Source organism: Triticum aestivum, chromosome 5A (genome assembly GCF_018294505.1).
Source record: "Triticum aestivum cultivar Chinese Spring chromosome 5A, IWGSC CS RefSeq v2.1, whole genome shotgun sequence".
In the NCBI taxonomy this organism is placed as follows: domain Eukaryota; kingdom Viridiplantae; phylum Streptophyta; class Magnoliopsida; order Poales; family Poaceae; genus Triticum; species Triticum aestivum.
In genome coordinates, this window is record NC_057806.1 from 635,043,135 (window position 1) to 635,061,541 (window position 18,407).

Genomic DNA, 18,407 nt, shown 5'->3' on the forward strand with positions numbered 1-18,407 from the left:
TGTGCTTAATAGGTTAAAGGACTTTCATGACTATAGCATTAGTGTGCAACTCGGAAATGTACATCACTAGAACATAAAGGCGCGCGTTGCTGCGCCCGACTATTTGAAGATAAGAAAAATTACAATTGAAGATGACATCAACCCTTGATGCCCTCCTCATACTTGCAGTCCATTGACCCAGCCAAGAGATTGATGCAAATATGCATGGTCACAATCATTTGCTAACAATGTGCAAGAGTTAGTTCAGGTGAGTATTTGCTTACATTATCGTTGGAGCAGTTGTAGAGATTGGGGTTATCAGTGGAGCAAAGGGGCTCGAATCAGCGGCATAACACCTGAACCTGATGCTTTCCTCCCAGGAGCTCAGGCCGATCAAAGTTACACTGCAGATGACTGGTAGCAGCTTCTTCACCGGTGCCGCCGCCGCGTCGCTCAATCGGTCAAATGACTCGAAAGACATTCACTCACAAAGCTTCTTCACATTGATTTTTTTTTTGAAAAGGAGGATAGACCCCCGTCCTCTGCATCTGGACGATGCATGCGACCATCTTATTAATTATTCACATTGATATGTACTACCTCCTCCGTTTCTAAATGTTTGTGTTTCTAGAGATTTCAATAAGTGACTACATACGGAGCAAAATGAGTAAATCTACACTCTAAAACATGTCTATATATGTTCGTATGTGATAGTCCATTTGAAATATCTAAAAGACAAATATTTAGGAAAGGAGGGAGTATTACGAATTGGTGAAAAAAAGAGATCTTAGAAATTTATTAGAAATCGAGAGAGATCGAGAAATGCATACATGTGCTGCGTCATTTGCGATTATGAGACCTACGATGGATCTAATGGTGTGCTAGCGTAATTTGCGATTAGGTGGGATTAGACTTTGGGAGCGGTTATAACAATACGGGAAGGCGAGCGGCCGGGGACGATCTCTCTCTCTCTCTTGTTTTTTCTGAGGGGTTTCTCTCTCTTTCTTTTCTTTTGAGATGGAAGGGGTCTTCTCTCGTGCGTGCAAGGCCAGCCAGAAAAGTATGGGCCGCGCAGTTTTCTCAGCCCGACTTAGGAGAATGCGTCGAGGTTAATCTCGGGAGCAGCAGCCCATTAACGTTGGCTGGCTGGGACGCGCGTGGTGTGGCAACCTTAAAAATCCTGGCGGCGTCTAGTGGGACAACGGAGCGATCTAGTGCGTTAATGAGTAAATCTAATGGTTGAGAGTGTCAAGTCGCTACGAGAAGGCCTAGGTGGCTCTGTTTTACTGTTTTTCAATTAGTGCATAATATTAGAGAAGACTTTTCAAAACTTTAAGTATATTGCATAAATCATCGCGAGACTCCGCCCCAAACTATAACAAATGAGGCAACACTAAAGTGTCAGAAAACAACAAAATGAGACTCCAGCTAATGGGCCGGCCCATGCTATAGTGGGCGATTTATTTGACATTTATCACAAGCAAACTACATGCTTAATATTGTTAAGGACTTTTATGGCTACAGCATTAGTGTGTAACTCGGAAATGCACATCATTAGTGCATAATATTAGAGACGACTTTGTAGAACTTTATGTATACTGCATAAATCATGACGAGACTCCGCTCTAAATCGCTTGCTTATTAGAAGTAAATCAACCCCCCCCCCCCCCCGCGTCGCCCCCGCCCGGGCGACTCGGGCGGGATCCCAACCCTAGCCGCCGGGGCTCCCCCTCCTTCCATCCCTCCCTCCGCCGCCGCCGAAGGACGCCGCCGGCCTTTTGCCCGGGGGCTGACGGTGGTGGCGGGGGCCTTTCCTCTCTCCCGCGCCATGGGGACGGTGCGGAGCTCCGCGGCGTGAGGTGGCACGGCCGATCTGGCCTCCGTGGCGTGGCGGGCCTGCCTTGACCGGCGGCGGCGGCCTCGTCCTAGGGCGGTGGTGGTGGCGGTTGCGGCGGCCGGCCCTGCGTCGGGCAGTGGCCTTGGCTGCGTTCGGCGGTGGTGGCCGGATCTGCAGCGGCGGACCATCTGTCCTCGGATCGGCGGTGGCGGTATGGAGGGCCTGGTGGTTGGGTCGGCGCCATGTGTGGTTTGCCCTCCGGACAGATCCGATCTGCCCGGTGCGGCTTGCTCGATGTGCGGCGGCTCAGATCGGCGGCGACCCGTGCGCACAATACGTGATGGAGGTTCTTCGAGCGGATCCGGGTGAAAACCTTGTGCTCGGCTTGTTGCCAAGACCGGCGTTGGTGGCACCCTGTGGTGTCATTACCTTCTTGAAGGCATCGCCGTGGAGAAGCTCTAGACCTCTATCCGCTACCTCCGGGGGAAACCCTAGATCAGTTGATCTGATGACGGCGACGCGTTGGTGTCGTTTCCTCCTTGGGGGCGTCATTCTTGGAGGCGTACACGGGATCGAGGGACCAGCGGGTGCCTTATTGGTGGAGCGGTACTTCATCCTTCACATTGATGACGGCGAATCTCGGCGGCGTGGTGCAGTGGAGACTCGACGCCCGATGCGCGGGGATGGACTCGCGCAGGTGGAGGTAGTTGTTTGGCGTCAAGGTGGCGTCGATGACGGAGTGGCCTGACAAGGTAGAAGCCTCAATATCTGCTCTGAAGACGGACCTGTGAAAGATGGCGGCGACGACACATGTGAGTGCGTCAGACCAGTTTATGCCCCAGACCCGGTATGTGGCTAGGCTGGAGCTTCTGGCTTTTGATGATAGGTTTAGGTGAGTAGACCGGGTATGTGGCCCAGGTAGCACCCCTTCATCATATGAATAGGAGTAGTGGCATATGTTGCCAAGATGGCGGATTCAGGCATATTGTTGTAATACTTTGTAATGTCCTCGAGAATAATCAATAAAGTGGCCGTATGCATCTCCCAGATGCAGAGGCCGGGGGTCATCCTCCTTTTCTAAAAAAAAAAAGTAAACCTAGATACCGGGTGATGTTATATCACCAAACTCATGACACATAGTCCCATAAACTTTGAGCATTCATTCGGTTTAACAGAAACTGAAATTGTCAAACAAATGAGGCACCACTAAAGCATCAGGAAACAGCAAAATATTACCGCACTTCGTACTAACGAATCAACCTATTCTCTGCCCAAATGATCATTTACAGACGACAAAGGACAGAAAGATATAAAGGAAAATAATCACCGAATGACCTATTATATGTATTGACCATCACGTACTGTTAGGATTTGAACCGATCGTCAATTTCAGCACTTGCATAATACCAGTACCAAGGACAGAAAGATATATTATAGAGGAAAACGGGATCCAGCCAGACAATTGAGGCAAAATCAAAGCGTAGGAATGGAGCCAAAGATTAGGACAGGAACCAAAGATTAACGAATGAGATTGCACACTGACATCCACAGCAAGTATGAAGAGTATCATTCTAGAATGTGACTGACAAAGGAAACAATCAAGTATGTAGTGTCCACATTTGGCTACATCTTTGTCGAAACAGAGCAAGCATCTTTGTCAAAACAGAGCAAGCAGAGAAGGCTCCCAGAGTTCAGAAGACTTCACTCACACTGATTGGAGCGACGAAATTTGAGCTAGCCGAGCCCTGGCGATGGCGGGCCGTTGCTGTGGCAAAACCTGCACGCCCTGTTGCCGGTGCCCAAGGGGTGGCCACAAGCCTGGCAGATCGGGCCCGAAGCGACGGCCGAGCTTGAGCTGGAACTGGAAGAAGGCCTAATGGCCGCAGCCCCTCGAGGCGGATGCACGTAGCGGATCTCCGGGTGCTTCTCAAACACGTTTCTGAGGACGATCTTGGTGTAGCAATCCACGCACAATGGCGTCGATCCGCCAAAAACGATCGCGGGCTTGTTGCAACGAGGGCACACTCGATCGAGGGAACTGACTGGCGCACCTGGCGCGCTTGTGCAAGAGATCGCCGAAGAAGGCTGCTCACCAATGCAATGATCCACGAAGAAATCAATGAGTTCATGGCGGCAGGACAAGCCCAAATAACGATTGAATGGAAGATACTGCATCGCAAATTACCCCGCCGGAGCCGGAGTGGCCGCGCGGCTGGCCTGTTCCTGTCTTCCTGGGGCCGGCGACGTGGTTCTGGGTCTGGCCGGGGAGCGAACCATGGCTGGTCGGAGCGTGGTACTGGTACGGGAAGGGCGCACTCACAACGGCTGCGACAGAAACCAAGAAATCGAACTCCGACGTCAATGAAGAACCAAGAAACCGCACGGACCAATGAATGGCGCCTTTCTTGGGAGGGAACTCACCTGGATTGCCCAGTGGCGGCCGGAGCATCTCCTGAGAGGGCATCTGCGGCGCCCTCCCATGCGACTGGGAGAATCCCCTGTACCCCGACCCGGCCCCGGCCCCGCGAGCAGCTGCAAGAAACGATCCAAGAGCCGGCATCAACGCAAGAACGAAGGACGCGCTCGCTCGTATGATTTGATTTCTTGAGCACCCACCTCCACCTACAGCGAAGGCTGGTGTAGTCGCCGTCTGCCCTGGAAAAGCCTGCCGGTGCGGCGGAGCAAATCCCCTTCCCCTCTGCCCCGACAAGGCCCTGCCCCCGAGAGCTGCAAGAAACGAAGTTACCGGAGGTTACAACCCCGCGCTCGTCGTATGCTTTGATTTCTTGGGCACCCACCTCCACCGAACTGGGAAGAGCCGCCGGCGGAGCCTGTATTCGCCGCCGTCAGCCCCGCAGGCGCCTGCAAATTCTGGGCAATGCCGCCGCCGGCTGGATTCGCCGTCCGCACTGCTGTCCGCGCCGATGCACCGGCGAGGTCGTAGCCGGCTGCAGGCTCCGTCCGCGCAGCCGGATGCCTTGTCCCGGTCAGGTTGTCGTCGGCCTTCCGCTTGCCCGCCATCTCGCCTCGATCGAACAGCTTCGCAAGAACGCCCAGATGAATAGGAGGAGAAGGAGGGCGCGGAGGGGAGGACGGAAGGCGAGGGAGGGAGGGTATATAGACGACGGACAGAGCGTCTCTCCCGGTGTAACCGATTTCAAGAAGCAGAGAGATTCAGGTCGGTTGATTTGGGGGGAAAGAAGACAGGAACAGATTCAGAAATGGTCCTAATGCATTTCCAATAGCCCAGCAAATGGCCCAAATAAGTTGGTTAGTTTTCCAAAGTTTCTGCAAGCCTTGAAAGAGGGCAAATCCTAAAGGGCGCCCTCTGCGGAGAAGTGCATGGATGAACCCGGGTACATATGAACCCACTTTGAAAAACACATTTTGCAATGTCAAAAAATTCCGAAAAAAGGTGCGCGCAGACATCTCCATATTCTTTGTGTGTGCAGAAAGTTTCAACGAAAAACAACTTTTTTTGTAGCCTGTGCAAAAAAGACAAAATTTTGTGCCGTGAAACGCTATTTAGAAGCAGTAGAATTTGTCTTTTTTACTGAGACAAAACAAAAATACTTTTTTACACAAAACTTTGTGCCATGGACATACCTTTGCCAACATGTATGCATAATTTTTTTTTAGAATTTTTGAACATTACAAAACGCGTAAAAAGTAATTTTTTGAAAAGCGGGTGCAGATGCCCCCGTGTGCAGATCGTCCACTCTCGCCCTCTGCGCCCCTTCCTTGACCGACAAGTTTCGAACCCACCACCTCCTCGTTGAGATTATGTACAACCTTTTTATTCCTTTGTTCTTCTTTCTTCTTTCTTTTTCTTTTTCATTTTTCATTTTGTTTTGTTTTTCCTTTTTCCTTTCTTTGCTTCGATGGAAAAAGTGCTGAATTTTATGAATGGTTTTTCGAATTCGGTGAACTTTTTCTCAAAATCGATGAATATTTTCTAATTCGTTGAACAATTTTTCAAATCCGATGAACTTTTCTAAAATCTGGGGGAGAAATTCGAATTAATTAACTTTTTTAAAATTTAATGCTTTTTTGCAAATTCGATGAACATTTTAATAAAAAATCTATGATTTTTTTAAAATCGCAAACTTTTTTCTAAAATGGTGAGGTTTTTTTCAAATTCGACAAACTTTTTTTCAAAATTGATGATCTTTTTTCAAATTGATGAACTTTTTTTAAAATTCGTTAACTATTTTTTATGTTTGCTAACTTTCTTACGAAACATTTTTGAATTCATGATATTTTTTGAATTTTATTTGTTTTCACTTTTTTCAAAATTCAATGGTCGACCGGTCAACCGCGAACGAGGTAACCTGGGCCGGCCTAGTTCATGGGCGCGTAAGCGTCAGACCCTCAAGCCGGCGCTGAAGGCGCCCTCCTTAGAAAGAGCTCCTCCTCAGCTCACGCCCATGTACCGCTCAAAACAAAACAAAAACTCACATGCCGATCAAACGGGCGACATATTTGCTCACCAGGGTGCACCCACCGCACCTCCATTGTTTGCCTAAAAAACCACACCTCCATGGTTTCCTAGGTTAACGGTTGACCAAGATTTTCGGAAGAAATGAAAAAAAAAGTTTGAAAAAAAAAGGTCATGAATATGAAAAAGTTCATGAGTTAAAAAAAGATAGTGGATTTGGAAAAATGTCCACAAATCCAAAAAATAGAAAAATGTTGTCAATTTTTTAGAAACAGTTTGCAAATTTGAAAAAAAAATCATCGATTTTGCAAAACAAAATCCACTCCATAAGTGGGGAGGATATGAGGTTGTTCGGGCATGTTGGATGTGGCCCACCCGGACCATCTTTTCTTTGTCTTTCTCCATCTCCACCAATCATATGCACATAATCGGACAATTTAGTGGCACGGCTATACGGACGAACGAACGAGTGTTGAAAGTGGATGTGTCTAAACACTGTCCAGGCGCGTCCATGGACTTATGAGTAAAATTAGCCCAGTGCAATTATAGATGCTCTATGAGCACAGGCAGGCCGGGTAGCCACCTAGGGCATGGACGAAAAATGTTTAGTTGAATGTAGCTACTTTACGCTGCCAACTTGTTTGGTTCGGGGGAATTAGAAATGGAGAATGAGAGTTGAGGGGTGAGGAAATTAAAAGTCCACTGTTTAATTAGAGTGACGAAAGTTTAGGTGAGAAGGGGAATGAGGGTTGAGGAAGCCAATTCCCACCCATTTCTTCCCAGGGGATACCCTGTTAATTCGTGAGCAGAGTTTTATCCTACGCTAATTCTCATCATATACCAAACAAGAGAATGGGGGTAAAACTCTACTTCCCTGCCTAATCCCACCACAAACACCCTTGTGAAAACACCCATTCCTCTGTCCCGAGTGGTTACCAAACATGCTGTGTGGGTCTAGCCTGGGGCATCTCTTCGTCATGGCTCCGCTACTATCTATAACCACACATAGCTAATTTGAGTTGCCAAATGTCTGCGGACGCGGCCAGGTGCGTCCGCGGACGGTGACCTGTCATACCCCATATTTCACCTTCCATGATCATAGTACCCGTTTCACGATTTGCATTTCCAAATAAAAGCATGCAATGACATGATCTACGTACTAAACTACTAGTCCCTCAGTTCCTAAGTATAAGTCATTTTAAAGATTTCAATATGGACTAATAAGGAGCAAAATGGATGAATCTACATCGAAAATACGTCTATATACATCTGTTTGTAGTCCATATAGAAATCTCTAAGATGACTTATATTTAGGAACGGGCGGAGTACAAACTACACTACTCGTCCTCCTCGTCTGAGATGTTGATGAAGTTTGTGCTGGAACCGCCAGTCTCGCGGTCATTGGCGCTACGCGCAAAGCGGCTCCTCCTCCTCATCCTCCTCTTCGTGGAAGATGTCCTCCAGCACCATGTTTGCCTCCTATAGTACACGACGGTTTGCCTCCACCTCCGCCTCCGATGCAATAGAGTCAACGATGGCATGCGGCTCTGCCGCCTGCTCGACATGGCCGAGCTCGAACTCCGCCAAGTCGTCTCCCATGGAAAAGCCCGCCTTCAGAGGCGCCCGTTCAGCCTCGCCTTCGGCCTCCTCCTCCTCCGACTCCACATCCTTCGTGGCCGCCTCCTCCTCCTACTGCTCCTCCTCCTCCTCCTCCAAGTTCGGCGAGTCCGGAGGTAGGCCGACTGTGATCTGAACTTCACACCTGCCCCGGATCTCCTACAACAATTGCAACCGCCCCTCCAGAGTGAGCATGACGTAGGTGGTGACACTCTAATGGGCCATGACTAGCGGCTGATGACGAGCGGATTGGAAGATGATGATGTGGAGGGGAGGGAGTGGCAAGAAATGAGGACAGGACAGGGTGCAACACCCCTGTAATTAAGCTACAGTGATTTCCCTCTAATTATGGCAAGTCATCATGTTTTGCAAATCTTAAATGTCACTTGTCCCAAATTCAATTGAAATTGCATGTCAAACTATTATTTCTTCAAACAGTAAAACAAAAATGTTGCCAATATTCCTAATAATCACCAAGTAATTTTCTAAAGGAAAACAACATCACCTAAATTACCAAAATGACCCTAGCCACAAAGACACAGGACCTGCAACACTCATTTAACCCATTTTAATTTAGACATAAATTCAAAGGATTCCAAATGGCCTAAAATATTTTGAGCAACCCTGAAATATTGTCTAGTATTCTATGTGCCAAGTTTCATGTGCAACAAAAATCATTTGATAGCTCAAGTAAATTCAAAACAGAAGCAAAGAAATAAAAGCAGAAAAGGGAAAAAGGAAAGAATGAAAACCCGCTTTTTCACTCAGCCTTTAGCGGCCACAGTGCGGCCCTACCCATTTTGACCGGCCTTACCCTACCTCTCGCCGCGCCCTTGGAAGCCAGCGAGCCCCTCAGCATGGCTTGCGTGCCCCCTAGCGCTGATTCCATGATCGCCCAACTCCGGCCGCGGCTACACGTCGTCACCGCCATCGCCAGGCCACCCCCGCACCAACCAGTGCCAACGTTCGACGCGGCTCGTCGCCCACGTTCGATCCTGACCATCTGTGGTGCCAGCCCCTTCAAAAGCCGATGGGTTGCTACCAGGTGGGATCCCCGTGTCAAGAACGCCATTAGCATTAACTAACCCCCACCATCTATCATTGACATGTGGGACCAGCCACTATAGCATTAGGATTAAAAATAAATAAACATATTAATTAACCCAGTCACTGACAGCCTGGTCCCACTTGCTAAATAAGTTAATTATATTAACTAAATCCCTATTAACTAACCCGGTCACTGACACGTGGGTCCCACTGTCAAGTTTGACCAGTCAATAGTCAATGTTTACTGCTGACTGTGCCTGCTGACTGGGTTGTTGCCTAGGTCAACAGGCCCCACTGTCAGCCTCACATTCACACTCCTGGGTACACAGGCAATTTATCCATCTGGAAATTCAAATTAAAATAAATACTGAAATTCTAGAAATTTAATGGTGGATAAATGAGAAGTGTACCCATAGCAATTTATCCATCTGGAAATTCAAATTAAAATAAATACTGAAATTCTAGAAATTTAATGGTGGATAAATGACACATAAGAATAAAGAGAACAAACTTTCTGCATTTTGAGACAACATGGATACATGCCCATCGTACTTATGAATTCTCCCCAGTTGAGAATGCTTTGTTTTCATTGGGTTGATTTATCACAATTGACATGCATATACTAGCGATTGTTTCACCTAAAACCAGTTGTGACTGAACTATGCATTTGTTTGTAGACTGTTGGGTTGATCTCAACAATTCCCTCACTACCAGCTAATGACTATGTTCTGCCTTTCATGTACTTATGACTTGCAACTTCATCGGCGAGAAGGGCCGGCGTGATGCTGGTGGAGCGACGGTCACAATTTTTCTATGTGTGCTGCTACTGATGATATGCAGGTCTTAAAAACCAAGCATCAGGTCCTTCTCCTCCCTAGGTCTGAGGCTATCGTTGAGGAGATAGCAATAGGCTTAATAAAAGCAAGAAAATAAAACCATCTCCATGAGCTTAGGAGCAACACGTCATCAGCGGCAGGAGCTTTGCCGTACTGGAGAACCAAGAACAGAAGCTTTGCCGTACTAGAGAACGAAGAACAGAAGCTTTGCGTACTAGAGAACCAAGAACAGAGAGAGAGAGAGGAGAAACAAGGTTGAAGATGTGTGCCGTAAATTATAGATTTAGTGCGGAATATATTTTCCATTTGAGAATGATTTCATTTAAATATGCCGAGTACTTTGAATTTTGTTTTTCTATTTGCCAGGTTTTCTTTCAGTGATAAATTATTATTTAGGTTTCTAATCATTTATTTATTTTGTACCCGTTGCAACGCACGGTCCTTTTTGCTATAATTAATAACAACACAAAGCATCGTTGAATTTTAAGAGAATTCATATATCATAAAAACCAGAAATCTCACAGATATGACGACTTGATCTGTAGAACTTTTCCGTTTTCCCCCTGAAGCAGACAAGACAAAAGCATTCAAAGGAGTCAGTACGGAGGAGAGGGCCTAAGCAAAAGCAGAGGGCAGACCAACGGGGTAGCATACTTGCACTAATATGTTTCATGCGAGCTTAGTACTTTCTTATTCTAATTAGTTAAATTTGAGATTTGAAAGATATGTTTCCTGAGAGAGTACATAATTTTAGTTCCTATGTTCTGCTTGATTAGTTCCAATTTACAAGGATACGAGTGTTCAGAAGATAACTAATTGAAACACTGAACATGCTAGTTTGATAACCTCCGACTAGCAGTTATATGCATGTTCTTCTCTCTTTCGGTTGTGTGACATGGAAAGGTTCACATAATATGCTCTTGCCTAAATTAATTAGGCTTGAATAGTTTGATTTGCGACCACACCCAAGACGGGAAAGATGCCCAACAGGCCCAAGACGAAGATACCCAAGGCCAAGACGACCATAACCAAGACTCCGAAGGCGGTGAGGGTGTCTACATCAAGACATAGCCATTGGACTTGGAGGATGAGCTCGAGGCGCAAGGCCGGTCACTAAATAGGAGGAAGTGCGTGAGGACGGGAGCATACACGGATGCGAATGACAATTTGATTTGCGAAGTTTGGATGGCAATTGAACAAGATCCCAAAACCAGTGCCGAGGAACAACATTTTGGAAGAGGGTCAGTGATTAATTTCATGAACGTGGGAAGTTTGATCCCTACAAGTTTGAGAATGACCGGACCAATGTGCTAATTCAAAAGAGGTGGGGCTTCATCCAAGCCGAGTGCAACAAGTTTTGTGGTGCTCATAAGAATATCGAAAGCCATTGCCCAAAGTTCAAGGACCAATATGCCACCCAAAAGAGGTGTGTGTGTGGGGGGGGGGGGGGGGGGCTCAACGGTTGACGACCCAAGTGAAGTTGAGAAGAGGCTAAGGGGAAAGACCAATTCCAAGGTTGATGCAAGCGTGATGCTTCGACAATCAACTTGCAAAAAACTTTGAAGGGGTTCATGACCCAAAAGGAAAAGAAGGAAGAGAAGAAGCACCAAGAGAAAGAGGAGGGCGAAGAAGACCTACTTCAACATATGAAATAAGAAGCTCAAGATCGAAGAGGCCAATGCCAAAAAAAGAGCAAAGGAGGTCGACATCAAGAGGCCAATCCCAAAAGAAGAGCAAGGGAGGCCGAGCTCACGCATATCTCCAAGGAAGTTGAGATCATGGCGGCCGACACGAGCAAGATGACCCTAAAAAGGAAGGCTTGGTTTGAGAACAAAGAAAAGGCGATCCAAGACCGAAACAATGCTTGGTCGCCTTTCTATTTGTCCGTTTGTCATGAACTAGGGCCAAGATGCACGCTTATCGGGAACTTATCGGTCGACCCATGATAAGGGGTAAATCGGCCAGTTTATCGGCATATTGACCGATTTATCGCCATATCGGCTGATTTATCGGCCGATTTATATTATCGGTCTGACAGCGGTAAGCGATAAATCGGCCGATTTATCGGCATATCGGAAGATATCTTGAACAATGGCATGAACTATGGCCGTGGCGATTCTTTTGGTGTAATGTTGTATGCCGGCAATGGCATATGGGACTATGCAAAAATCTATCTATTTGCTTTCTATTTTGCTATTTGCTATGTTTGGTTATGAATATATGCAAGTTGACAAACTGCCGAGAAGGCCGAATGGGCAGGCACACATCACAAGAGCATTTTTATGATAGGCGCACTTTCCAAGACCAAATGGGTCGGCCGGTTGGGCGCATCGTTTGGATTGGCGCGGATAGGGGCCAAACTGGCGACGCAAACGGATGAAAAACATGTCAGTTTGTGTCCGTGCCAGTTGGCCTAACAGAGCCAATTGAGCGATGAGTGCAATATGCAAAAACTTAGGCACTGTGCGGTGTTTCGTGCAAAATCTCTGTAAAACATCTTTTTTGCGAGTGATGGCTTAAATGTGGTGGTTTTATTGCATTTAACTTGCCATGGCAGCATTTGGGTGACGTGGATGAACGAAATGTGATGGCAGACTTCATGTGACTATGGCGGAGAAAGTGCGTGGAGGAGCCATTGAACTGATCAGAGCGTCGAATCCGGTAGTGAGTCGGCGCCTTGATAAGCAATCTACAGTACGTACGACGTACGTACGTGCAGTCCAATCCGAATATCAATCAAATGTCTAATCCGGTAGTAACCAGCCTTCACCGCCATTGCTGAGTTCCTACGCCTCCGGTCAGTCCCACTCCGACGCCAACATGGCGAGGCCACCGCCTCGTGCTCGCTTGATATATAGCATAGCGCCCTTCCTCTTTTCACCGTAAATCTTCTCGCCGGCTCCTCCTCCTCCTCCGCAACCACCACCAAAGAGGCAAAGACCAAGCCATGCCGGCTCTCATGGCGAAACGCTCTTCCTCGGAGCGCTGCGCGATCCGCCGGGAGCTCCACCGGCGCAGGAAGCTCGCCGCCGCGCCCAAAGGAGGGATCGTCAAGAAGTCATCTGCAAACCAGAGTTCCGCTTCGACCCACAACTCGTCCGCGGACGAGCCAGCCGGACCGGCCACGAAGAAGCCGTCGTCCATGATCATGCCGATGCCACGCCCTCGAGCCGGAGTCGCGATGTCGCCTGCGTCGATCCTGCAGCACGCGCCGGCCACGGTCGCCACCAAGAAGCAGCATGCCGCCGTGGCCAAGGAGATCGCCTATGTGCCGATTGCGAAGAGGTGCACCGCCCCGCCGCGCCGATCCGCGCTCATCCCGACCGCGTCCGCCATGAAGGTGATGCCATCCGCAGCGACCCGGCCGCGCTCTCCGTCAACCTGGGTGAAGAAGGGCATGACGGTGAAGGTGCGCACGCGCGCCGGGATCCTGCCGACGGGGCACTGCCTCCTGCTCTGGCTCGCCGCCCGCGTCGTCTCCGACACAGCAGCAGATGACGGCTACGTCGAAGTGATCTACGACGGCAACTTCCCCCGCGACGACCCCCTCCGAACCGTGCGCGTCGCCATGGACGACGTCAGGAGCATGCCCGCCATCGTCGAGAGTTAACTCGATCGGCAGTTACTGCAGAAGCAAAGGCCGCTCAACTCAAAGATGGATGGATGGCCAAATTGGGCGATTTACGAGGATTCTAGTCTTCATAGCTAGTGATATTGTAGCCCGTTTGTTAGCTGCCAATGTCCAGTCGATCACCCGGCCGGGCTTTATTGATTCTTATCTAGTAGATGATGTAATGAAACTATATTTGAGAATCAATAAGGCTTTCTTCCCTTGGAAAAAAAGAAGAGATTCTATTGTTATGTGAACCTTTTAGCCCGTCTTTTCAGACTATTCTTATGTAAAAACTTAACTAGGCTTGAATTCTTGGTAGGGAATATCCGTATAACATGTATGAACCCTTGCTGTAAATTAATTACTTTGTTGTCGGAACTTTTTATAAAATGTTTCAGCCCTTTTTTAGTTTTGGAGATATACTAAATGGACATAGAGGGGAAAAAAATGAAATATAACATGTATGCATGTATTTATGGCTTTTCATTGCGAGAGTTAGATGACCTGAAACTGTTAAATGAGATACTTTTAATTACAATTATCAATTTTTAAAAGTTGGATCCCTTGACCAACTTGTCATTTTGTATATGTTGTGCCACATATCTTATTCAAGATTTATGGTCTTCAGTTTATTAAATAAGTTTTTCTCTATCACTGATGATCCATGTTAGTGTGCGGCTGATCTTGGTATTCTTGCAGATTTGTGCAATAGTGTAGCTGCAATGTTCTGACATATACTGACCTCTTACCTTCTCTCAAGTTATGCACTTCTTGAGTTAATCGTCGACGATCGATATTGAGCATTCAACATCCTAATTATCATTTATATCTGCAGCTCTATGCACTTCCCGAATTAGTGGTCAATGATCAATATTGAGCAATCTGCATTCTAATTACCATTTTGTTGCTCCCTCATCATTGACTTAACTTTGACATTTTTCTTATTCCGGGGTACCAATTTTATGGTGCCCAAAACAAATTTAATTCATATAGGATGTAACTTTTATGTTAGGATGAGCCATACAACGTACTTTATCCTGATGCCACCAAGTAATCTGCTATGCCGCTTCTCTACAGTGGTTTCTTTGAAAATGACTACCCATGAAATACAATACAATGTTCCTGTTTTCATTTTTCAGATAGGACGTCAACCTCTTTGGAACTCACATGACCTACTTGGAGCGTTGTTCATCTCCCTTCAACGCATTCTTGCATCTACTCCCTTTGTCCCAAAATAAGTGTCTCAAGGTTGAGACACTTATTTTGGGATGGAAGGAGTATATTATTTGGTTGCCACGAAGTGCATACATAATAAAAGAACAAGGTACCTCCTTTGTAATGTCAGATACTCTTGAGCTTTATTATTAATCCTGACTACGATATATAAAAACTCACTCAGTACAAAAAAAAGTCATGAAAATTTCTAGCTCATGTAGTTTCCTGGGTTGATGACTAGCTCAACTGCTCCTTTGCCACCGCTTGGAACCGTGCCATTGGCCTCCCCCCAGGTCTTCCTTATCAATTGCAATCTCTTCTTGCCCAAGTCAATTCCCTCCACCTTGCCAACGCCCCTTTCAATGGTGGCCTCCCACAAAGGTACTCAACACTACCGCGGAGTCGGCTCTGCATCCCATCGTTTTCTTCTGTTGCAACGCACGGAAAATTTTCCTAGTAAAAACTAAAATAAAACCAAATTCATTGGTGTAGAAAAAAAACCCAGACAAAATCTTTCAGAAACCGGGCGTTCGGTTCCCAAACAAGGGGAAGAACCCCCCCCCCCCCCCTGAAACTGGCGATGGCTTAATACACTCCAGCTAACGGGACGGCCTAGCTAAATCATGGTAGTAGGCAATTCTTCCAATATGTACTGGCCTAATAATAGCTTAATAATAGGTTAAAGGACTTTCATGACTAGCATTACTATAAAGCTCTGAAATGTGTGCCATTAGTACATACTATTAGTATATTGAATAAATCATCACGTGACTTCACTCCAAAGCACTTGCTTAAAAATACATAGATACCATTACCGGGTGATGTTATATGGCCAAATTCCAGGATTTAGAAACCAAGGTACATAGTACGAAAAAAAAGCACTCATTCTATTTAAAAGAAACCGAATCAGTGAAACAATCAGTGAAACAAATGAGGCATCGCAAAAGCATCAGGAAACAATAAAATATCAGCGAATCAACATAGTCTTTTCCGGAATCATCATTTAGTGATGACAAAGGACATAATGATATAAAAGGTGCTCACAAACGGACACTTCTGACCTAGCCAGACAAGCTTTTTTTCCATCCGAGGAATGACCACAATGAGGGTGCATGGTGACTTTATTTACTTTCATGACTAGCATTACTGTACAACTCTGAAATGTACATCATTAGTACATAATATTAGTATATTGAATAAATCATCGAGAGACTTCACTCCAAAGCACTTGCTTAAAAATACATAGATACCAGGTGATGTTATATGGCCAAACTCCGGGATTTAGAAATCAAGATACATAGTACGAAAAAAAGAGATTCCGTTTAAAAGAAACTCAATCTGTGAAACAAATGAGGCATCACAAAAGCGCAAGGAAACAACAAAATATCAACGAATCAACATATTCTCTTCCGAAATGATCATGTACTGATGACAAAGGACGTAATGATATAAAAGGTGCTCACAAACGGACACTTCTGACCTAGCCGAACAATGTCCTTTGAACAAGGTTTTTTTTGTTCATCTGAGGCATGACCTCAATGAGAGTGCATGGTGACTTTTGTTTACTTTGTTTTGTTTTCACTGTTGGTTTATTTTGAATTAAAAAATTCACAAATATGGAAAGAAAATTAAATCATGAATTAAAAAATGCAAATTTCAAAAATAATTAGGAATTTGGAAAAATATTCATGAGTTTGAAAAAATTATCATAATTTCAAAAATATTCAAGAATTCGAGAAATGTTCATTAATTCGAACAAAATTTCATGAATTTGAAAAACTATTCACAAATTAAAAAATGTTTAGAATTTTTTAGAAAACTACAAATTTTAGAAAATCTTTATGAATTTAAATAAATACTCATGAATTTTGAAAATGGAAAGGTAAAGTAAAAAAGTGAAGGAAAAATAAAAATAAACAGAAACTAAAAACCAAGAACATGGTAAAAAAACTAAAAATATATATAATGGTGCAGAAATAAAAAGAAGGAAAGAAATTAGACCTGGACGGAATCTTTCAAAAACCGAGCGTAACTTTCCGAAATCGGAGGAAGAACCTACCTAAAACTGTGTGAAGGCTTACACTCCAGTTAATGGGCCAGCTAGCTTTAGAGAAAAGGCCAGAGCCCGACTTTATAAATAAAGCCACATGGCAGCGTCACGAGACCAAACAGGAAAGAGACCAGTTAACGAGGAGAACGCACACAGCGCACGGAACGAAAAGTATAAAAGAGTAGCCAAGGAAGGATGGATACAGGCAACTGCCATACACGGCGCGCAGGCCGGAAAGGAGTGAGACCTAAACTCTGCAAACAGCACCACCAGGATTAGACGACAGGATCCTGTCCGGAGATGTGAGATGCCGAAGCCCGGATTTTGTCGATGAGCAGGTCCAGGGCATCCCGATCAACCTCCTTAGTCAATGATCTCCACTGCTGTAATAATATACATGATTTGAAAAGAACATCAGTAGGCTTAGATGGGAAGATATGCTCAATAGTAAATTTGTTCCTAATGGTCCACAGAGCCCAACATAAGGCACCCAGGCCAACCCAAAACACCCTCTTGGTGACCCCAACCAAAGCTTTGTCTAGGGTTCGAATATCGGAGAAAGAGGAGGGGTTCCAAGAGACCTGAAGCCAAGATCTGACACAGCACCAAACCAGCTTGGCCAGCACGCAATTGAAAAATATGTGATCAGAGTTCTCCAAGGCCCCACATAGATGACAGAAATCTGAGTCAGGCCCATTGCGCTTTTTAATCTGGTCAGCAGCCGGCAGGCAACCACGAAAGGCTTGCCAAAGGAAAATTTTAATCTTAGTAGGAACTTTGGACTTCCAAACACAAGAGAATCTGGTCGAAGGAGTACCACCAATAAGTCTAGAATAAAGCGACTTGACCGTAAATCTACCTGAGGCCGAATGAGGCCAGACTACAGAATCGGCCGACTCCGAGAGCACGGGGAAGAGGGCAGAGAGACTTTGCCAATCTTCCAACTCTTCAGGAGACAAGGCCCGACGAAAGGCCAGATCCCAGTTATTAGCCGCCACCTCCACGATGGAGATATCCGGATTAGGACAGTAAGAGAACAAAACCGGAAAACTCTCAACGAGGGGGGCATCCCCCGACCACCAGTCCAACCAAAAGCGAACTGCCATCCCATTACCAACATTAAATTTAACATGTTCCAGGAAAATAGGTCTGACTTTGACAAGGGATTTCCAAAATTGAGAGCCGCGCCTCGCGGTGGCAAACAACGGGTTGGAATGTGGGAAGTATTTAGCCTTAAGAATCGAGAACCAAAGCGAGTCAGCCCCACTAGTTAAAATTTTCCACCACCACTTGATAAGCAAACAAATGTTCATCACCCGAGTATTAATAATACCTAACCCCCCCCCCCCACGGTTTTTAGGCTTACACATATGCTGCCACTTGACCAGCCTATATTTCCGTTTGTTATCCGCGGAATTCCAGTAGAAGGCTTCCCTATGTTTGTCGAAGCCAGCATGCACGCCATCCGTAAGAAGATAGAAGCCCATAAGAAACATGGGGAGAGAGGATAAGCAGGAGTTAATTAGAGCAACTTTGCCAGCATTGGTATTATATCTGCCTCTCCAAGGGAGCACCCTGTTCCCCACTTTAGCGACCGCCGGAGCGAAATCTTTAGCATGGAGCACGCCAGGAGAGATAGGAAGGCCTAGATATTTAAAGGGAAAGGAACCCAAAGAACAGTTCAGAAGCCTGGCAACCCGCAAGGCTTCCGCCTCATCCACACCCGTCACCAGGACCTCACTTTTAGCGAAATTAATCTTAAGACCCGAAACAGC

General features: G+C 46.0%; 1 protein-coding gene across 1 annotated transcript; it reads right to left on the minus strand.

The window, feature by feature from the left end:
* Positions 1-3,435: 3,435 nt before the first annotated feature.
* On the minus strand, positions 3,436-4,931 carry LOC123108093 (uncharacterized). Its single transcript, XM_044529946.1, has 5 exons — positions 4,615-4,931; positions 4,433-4,543; positions 4,238-4,348; positions 4,002-4,141; positions 3,436-3,901 (listed from the first exon to the last, which is right to left on the minus strand). The coding sequence occupies exons 1-5, from the start codon at positions 4,835-4,837 to the stop codon at positions 3,551-3,553; spliced, it is 936 nt and encodes a 311-aa protein (XP_044385881.1). The 5' UTR covers positions 4,838-4,931; the 3' UTR covers positions 3,436-3,550.
* Between the last annotated feature and the right edge of the window lie 13,476 nt (positions 4,932-18,407).